The sequence below is a fragment of the Morone saxatilis genome, unplaced genomic scaffold (genome assembly GCF_004916995.1).
Source record: "Morone saxatilis isolate NCDOM2014 unplaced genomic scaffold, NCSU_SB_2.0 Contig12, whole genome shotgun sequence".
In the NCBI taxonomy this organism is placed as follows: domain Eukaryota; kingdom Metazoa; phylum Chordata; class Actinopteri; family Moronidae; genus Morone; species Morone saxatilis.
This window is the reverse complement of record NW_023339674.1, coordinates 23,119,513-23,127,232: the sequence shown is the minus strand read 5'-3', so window position 1 is coordinate 23,127,232 and position 7,720 is coordinate 23,119,513. Positions and strand designations below refer to the sequence as shown.

The 7,720-nt window shown below is 41.5% G+C and overlaps 1 protein-coding gene across 1 annotated transcript in view; it reads left to right on the top strand.

Annotated features, from left to right (window-relative positions):
- amotl2a (angiomotin like 2a) overlaps positions 1 to 5,131 on the top strand; it is an 8,380-nt gene extending 3,249 nt beyond the window's left edge. Inside the window, exons 6-11 of the mRNA XM_035653445.1 lie at positions 1,142 to 1,437; positions 1,767 to 1,957; positions 2,062 to 2,163; positions 2,256 to 2,416; positions 2,747 to 2,923; positions 3,207 to 5,131. Coding sequence (XP_035509338.1) covers positions 1,142 to 1,437; positions 1,767 to 1,957; positions 2,062 to 2,163; positions 2,256 to 2,416; positions 2,747 to 2,923; positions 3,207 to 3,292 — 1,013 coding nt within the window. The 3' untranslated portion in view covers positions 3,293 to 5,131. The remainder of the gene's footprint in view (positions 1 to 1,141; positions 1,438 to 1,766; positions 1,958 to 2,061; positions 2,164 to 2,255; positions 2,417 to 2,746; positions 2,924 to 3,206) is intronic.
- Positions 5,132 to 7,720: the final 2,589 nt, after the last annotated feature.

Here is a 7,720-nt window from a genome sequence, read left to right as displayed (position 1 = left end):
CCAGCATTAGGAATGCCTCCCTCCCCCTTCTCCCCCCTCCCTCCATGCTCAGTTTTGCATCACTGCTGACCTCCCTCCTCAAGGGGAACTAATAAGTCTGGGACTCCAGGATGTCCAGACCCAACTTGACATGACCCCTGGCTAGCTCACTCTCCTTGTTTGGGCATTTCTTTACCTCATGGTTTAATCATGATCGGCCACTTCTGAATATTTCTCCCCTCCTTTTCTGTTCGGTGCTGCAGGGTAAACCCAACTTTTGTTACTATGACAATAAGGATTAGATTAGTCTTTCAAATATTCTCCGAATCAGCTGTAGTTACATAATCAGCCGTACTGTTCTGTTATACATTACCCTGCTGGAATGACAATTGCACATTTCTGGGTATTATAAGCAGCCATTTGATTGTCTTGAGCCATAAGATCAGAAATATTGTCCTTTTTCCTGAAAACAGTTATGTTGCAGCAACAGGAACCAAACCACATTTAATTTACAATAGGGGGATGTGTCGTTTTGTGTTAAAGGGACCACTTGAATTATATTTTGAGCTGCTTGTTTACTTCACGTCCTTAGAAGCATTCCAGAGCTTTTCCCAGTACAAAGCTACGCCTGTGTCCGTAAGTGGATAAGAGGAAGTCTGCATTCCCTCCACAGGCATGCACTCATGTTGTGTAATCAGCCCCCTTTTTAAAGTGGCACAACAGATAAACTGGGTTTCTAAAAGTTTCCATTGAAGCATGGACTAGCTTTTAATTAGTGAATGAGAAATATTTTATTTGAATGTTTATTGAAAGTAAACAGCACAGCAAACTGGTTGTAACTTTTCATTTAGAAGACATGCTGTCGTTGAACCACATGCCTTGATGGCAGTGTGTGAATGTCCCTTGTTGGGTCACATTCCATTCAAAATATAACTCCCTGAGCTCACATAGCCGCTTGACTGACCCCATCAAGGGCCAATGAACACTGATTGATATACATTACATGCCCTTTTAAGCATTCATTTGACCTCTTCTATGAAGCCACTATTGTCCCAGGACAATACAAGCATGATAATCTCTCAGCCTCATATCATCCAGAATCATGCCACTGTTACTCTTTCCACCATTCACCTTTTGTTGTCCCCCCCTCTCTGTATTTTAGATGAAGAGCAGCAGAGGGAGCGTGACCAACTGGAGAGGCAGATACAGCACCTGCGCGTCTCCGGGGAGGAGTGCCAGCGGAGACGGGAGCTGCTTGAGCAGGCTCTGGCCTCCACGCAGGCCCGCAACCGGCAGCTGGAGGAAGAGCTGCAGCGGAAGAGAGCGTACGTGGAGAAAGTGGAGCGTCTGCAGAGCGCTCTGGCTCAACTGCAGGCGGCTTGCGAGAAGAGGGAGGCGCTGGAGCTGCGGCTGCGCACACGGCTGGAGCAGGAACTGAAAAGCCTTAGGGCACAACAGGTGAGGGGAAGTCATTACATAGACTTGTGTCTTTTTTAATTTTAAATCTATAATTTAAAGGAGGTCTTCTACGTTTTGTAAAATATGCTTGTTTGCTGTCTTGTCGAGAGTTGGATGAGGAGATCGGTACCACCCTGCTGCTGCTGTGTAAGCTTCATGTGTAGCGCACAAACATGAGAGTGGTATCAGTCTCACCTGACTCTCGCTAAGAAAACAACATAAGCGTATTTCCCAAAATGTAAAAACTAGTGAAGTAAAACCTTAATTTAAATTACAGGTGCTTGTTTATCTGGATGCCTAATGTTAACAACTGCTGTCTATTATCTCAGTCTCAGAACCAGGCAGCTGACCCCATGGCTTCAGAACTCAGCTCCTCCACGCTGCAGCAGCAGCTGAGGGAGAAAGAGGAGCGTATTCTGGCCCTGGAGGCAGACATCACCAAGTGGGAGCAAAAGTACCTGGAGGAGAGCACCATGAGGCAGTTTGCAATGGATGCAGCTGCCACCGCTGCAGCACAAAGGTACGACGGAACCGGGATAAATAGAGCAAAGAGAAAAATCACAAATTAGAAATTTGTAAATGTTTTGGGAAGTTTTTTTTAACAGTCCTCTATTTTCCTTGCAGAGACACAACCATCATCAATCACTCACCTCGACATTCACCAAACAACAGTTTTAATGAAGACCTGCCTTTGTCGAGTCATAGACACCAGGAGATGGAGAACAGGTACACATCTATAAATCCACTTCCTTGTTAGATACTAGTTGATGCCTGTTTCTTGGGGATTTGTGATCTGATGGTGTATTCCACGTGTTTAGGATCCGCGCGCTTCATGCTCACCTCCTGGAGAAGGATGCTGTGATCAAAGTTCTCCAGCAGCGCTCCAGGTTGGAGCAGGGCAGGCTGGAGAAACAGGGGCTTCGTCTGGCGCGGTCCGTCCCCTCTATCAACACCGTGACCAGCAGCACAGAGAGCAAAGGTGAGCACAAGATGTTTGCCCCAACATGTAACTGAGGAGAATTTTTGAATCTTTAATGACACATGCTATCGAGCGACAACTGGCAGACAGGCCAGCGTCGCCAGACAGAAATGTACACTTCCTAAAAAAAACGTCAGTAGGAGACAACCCTTTCGTGTCCCTCAAATAGACAACATGTTTTTAAACTGGAATGCATATCATCTCACACTCCAGAATAGCCCGATCCAAATTAGACATGGGAAGAACTCCGCAGGGCAGATGTTCAGGAGTGTGTAAATGTGGAAGTAAGCGAGTAATTAAACAGCCTCCTCTCTTTGTCTGCGTTTGTAGGAAAGAGCCTCTCAGATGACCAGACAGGTGCTACCGCGCTGCAACCCCGACCCCTCGTGGTGCCCAGGGGCCCGAGCAGAGACTGCAGCACCCAAAGCGACGAGGCCCTGCAGGAGCCTGATCTAACGGCAGAGCCTAGCAAGCTAAAGACTTCTGAGGCATCAGCAGCTACCACTGGTGGGTTTATTGTTTTGTTAAGCACTTGACACCCAACCACCACCACACAAACTACTGTTCTGTTCAGGCGGTCCTTTGATCCTTATTCTATTTGACCGCTATTTAAAGCGTAACTGGATCGGGGCAGACTAATGATGTGCTGTTGATAGTAATAAGTTAAAACTTTGTTGGTAAAATTAAATAAGGTCGTGGACAGCTTTGCAAATAGCCAGCATTGCAGTTGTTATTTGCTTTAGCATGCCAAAGTTGTTTTTCTAATCTGCTAATTTTATCTCTGCTATAGACACCTCGGAGGAGCCAAAGGCACCACTCAAGACGCTCGAGAGCATCAACAGCTCGGATGCAGATGTGGTTGAAATCCTCATTTGAGTGCTCACTCGCAGCCAATATGACTGAACAGTGACGGCCAATGACGACGGAGACTTTTGGCTGAGGTGTTAAAGGCCTTCCTCGATGTCTGACCACAATAAAAGAAAAAGGCTGACCCGTCTGGCGCAAATCTAAATTGAAATGCAGAGTGCAGAATGTGAGTCTGGAGAGGAGAGCTGAGCTTTCCCTCTGCTGACAGTTGCCTCGTGAGTCAGAATTCTTCAAGGTACCTGGACAGTATTGTGCGTTATGATAGGAACTGGGCTGCTGATTGTGCATATGTTGTGCATGTTACTTCTTAGTTTTGTATTGTATTTATATTTGTAAATGCTGCTCGTATTGTGATGTTACTTTCATGTTTGAGAAGAACAAGGATCACTCGTCTTGCTCTGCTCCACTTAAATTATACACAAATGTACTCATTGTTCTGGATTTAGTGCGCAACACATCTATGTTTTGTTTGGTTAATTTTGAATTTCCAGTAGTGAGCCTATTACCATCCTCTCTGAAAATAATGGGAATATTTATAAAATGACTCAGTATAAGCTTCCTTTATACTTCATGCAGTGTTTGGGGATTATTCTGTTTAACAGAACCACTCAAACCTGAATTAACAGTTGCTCCTTTATTTAAAATACATTTGGGGGCCCTGCTCACAGCTCAGCAGAGGATTTGGAAACTTCCTCTGAATGTAGAGCCTGCGGAACGTTTGCTCATTTCTCTCTTAAAAAAGCCTGTGAGGATTGACAGCGTTTCACGGGGGTCTAATTTTCCAGATCCCGGGTTAATGTTTGGGGCCTCAGATGGCGACTGCCCAGCATTTTTCTCTCCTCCGCTGACACGCTGGAGCTAATCTTCTCACATTCCCTCACTGAGGGAATGCTCCCGTTAAAGAAAAAGGCTATCTAAAGTCTGACCCCTCGCCCTTGTTAAAATGGCACGCATTCTCCACGATTCCTTTTCTGGGGCTGGTTATTTCTTCTGAGCCGTGGTAGCCGGTTCTACCACGAGCAGAGAAATGGTCAACTATAATTGGCCTGCATTTGCTACTCTATTTGTTGTCCCCATCACTGTGTTATATTCAGCTGAGTTTTCTCCATTGCTCAAGTATCTCCCATTTCTGGGACAACATGGAATCTTCTATTTATTTCTCCCTGCACAGTGTAGGATCACTGAGCACTGCTGAATGTAGACTCCTGTTTCCCAGGACTGTTTTGTATTTAACTGGAATGTGCCAGAGTTCAGATTTGTCCCTCCCATTAGAGGGGAATACCTAAAACTCGACATCAATGCATTTAAGAAGACGCTAATTGTTAGTACTGATGTTACTGTGCCTCAAAGTCTTCATGTGAGTCACAAACTTTTGTTCACTGTCAGGTTCCTTCTTTGACAGCATTATCAACAGGAGTATTGTCTGAAGTCCCACAAATGGCATGTGAAACCTCACATTTGACTGGTATTCCCCTTCAACCTTTTTCATCATATGTCCCGTCACAGTGCGTCTGCTGGTCAGGGCGGTGTGTGTCAGTTTTAATTCATGCCCTTCACTTTGTTTGGAATGTGTTTACATGAATGGCTATTTGAAGTGAGAGATGTTAATATATTTTGTAGTTGTTTTTTTTCATTTATATACTATTTGTTTTGTTTTCTGGTGCCAAAGATGTACTCTACTTTTAAGTTATAACCGATGATGAATACAAAAGGTTCTGTTAAGGTTCCTTGCTTCAGCTGGTTGACCCATTGTGATGTTGCTGTGAACTTTTGTAAAGGAAACATTTGTATGTATGCCTTAACATTTCACTATAATAGATTAAAATTCTTAATATATGTCTGATAAAAGGCTTTCTGTTTTGATTTGTTGCACTGGTTTAATACAGTATACGCATTATTTACTTATAAGAACCCAGTGGTGGAATATACATTTACTTGAGTAGCCATGCTACAAACATATGACTAGAATATGAGGCATTGCTGTCAAACTACCTAACAGTATTTTTAAGTATTCAAGTATATAAAACATTTAGTTAACATCTACAGCAATAAAATGTAATATACACATTAATGCAGCAGTGATATTAATCCAAAAACATTCACATGTAGCTTTTTTCTGCACAATGAATACTTTTGATAGTTAATACGTACATACTTTTACTGAAGTAAGACTTTGAATGCAGATCTTTTACTTGTAGCGGAGTATTTTCGCAGTGTGCTACCTTTACTTTAAGGTCCAGTGTGTAACATTTACGAGAATATATTGAAAGAAATAGAATATAATTTACATAGGTATGTTCTCATTAGTATATAATCACTTGAAAACAATCACCTAGAAACCAGTTTTTATCTAGAGAGAGAGCAGGTCCCCTTCCAGTTGTGTGTTTCTAAGATTAAGAATGTGTTAGCCTTACTGCTAACATTTAAGGGATGTATTGGAATATCAACCATATATATTTCGGTACTATTTAAAAATTCAGTTTAGTCTCTGGTCACACCATCTCAGAGTAAACAGAAAAATCTTGATAACCTACATAAAATATATTAACTGTTAAATGTATGTAAAGCACCTTCCATTTTAAGCAAGGCTATAACTTTGGGAAAACATTCAGGATAAGCTAAAACAGTATCAGTAGCAAAAGTATAAAAGAAAAATCTGCGAATAATGTTTTTACATCTATTAAGGTAGCTAACATTAGCTAACATTAGCCATTAAAGGCTAGTAGTTAAACCAGACCAAGTGTCAGGCTGTGCCACTAAAACCACTGGGAGTATTGAATTAAGAAAGGGTGTGTTTTATTGCTTATTTTATTTTAAAAGAGGGGTGTGTTATTTTCTAATTTCAGTCCATCCAAAAATGTTCTTCTGAGTATGAAAATCTCACTCGCTGTTGGCTTGAGAGGTGGTTGTAAATGTTTGTATTTGTGTCCATGGAGAATATGGAGGCTGTGGTCAGCTTAAATTCATGGTGGTCATGAGTGATTCCAATGGTGACGAGTTTTTACAGAGGACAAAATGTATCAAAGTTTCCAAAGACAATCCTACCACTCCTGAAGAGAAATGCATTCACTGCAAAACATGTATGTTGTTGGATATGGCTAAATATACTCCTTCTGTGGTGTTGCCCTTTTGGTTCACGCTCACCAATTCTCCCTCTTACCAACCTTGTTTCCGTTTTAACAGGCAGCAGCTGTTTGTAGCAACAAAAGCTCTAAAAACTCCCATGTCCAGCACCAAAAGTCAGCAACTAACAGACTAACCAAACAGAGCTAAAAGGAGGGTGAATAGATTTTCTAAGTGCCCAGAAATACCACTGCATTAAATGTCTACTGGCAGAAATGGAATATGATATTCACATGTTTTCATTAGTGTATAATCATCTGAAAATAAGAATCATTGTGTTTTTGTTACCATAGAATGAGCCGTTTCTATCTACAGTGACAGTGGGTCCGCCAGGTTTCTACAGTAGCCCAGAACAGACAAACCAAACACTGGCTGTTTGCCAGTTCTGCAACCACCTTAGTTTGCCCTACGGTTTGAAAGGCGAGCAGATTTAGTTGGTTGTAATATTAAACTTCACCACTAGATGCACTAAATCCTACACACTGAAAGCCACACCACTGAATGATTGTCTTTTAGAGTTTGATGTAGTTCAAGCTCAAAAACATCTAGTCTAGGTGACTGTAGTAATACTCAGGATAATAAAACATTTCCTGGCTGATAGCTGAAGTTGAACCCTTTACATTTATTGACATACATCTTTAAAGCCTATTGCCAGTAGGAGGTTTTATATTGGTTAGACATAATCGTGGCACCATTTGTGACATTATCACATTTGAGGAAAACATCATAGATTCTAACTGTTTCCTCAGAGGAATTGATTCCAAATCCAGATGTCAGTCTTTTTGTTGTATTACTAATGTTCCAAGATATAGCCTAAATACTAAGATTCTTCATGGTTTTCACCATGAACACATTTTTTACACTGTTTCCATTATTCATCCAGCAAACGACTGTCCCATGACAGACAAACGTCAGTAGCATCGTGCTGTAAGCTGTTCTGTACATCCAAGGCTAATGCAGAAATACTTGGAATTTCAAACAGTCTGATCATCAATCAGTTTATCTGTAGTGTATTGTGGTTGTATGATACTGAAAGCTGTGTATTTTGCTGTATTTGTAAAAGCATGTATTTGTATTGGAACCATGTCAAATTGCATCATCCCCATTAAATGAAATTCAGATAAATAACAGAAGATCTCGTTTCACATGATGTCAAATTTCAGACCTGCTCAGACTCACAATAGGGACTGTTCTGCTGACTGTGATGAAGCATAAATTCTGAGAATATGATTATGTGAGCCTTCAGTGTTAACTGACCAATGTTACTGAGTGCAGGAAAGTTGACGTAGAGTGCAAATAGAAATGCAAACCCCA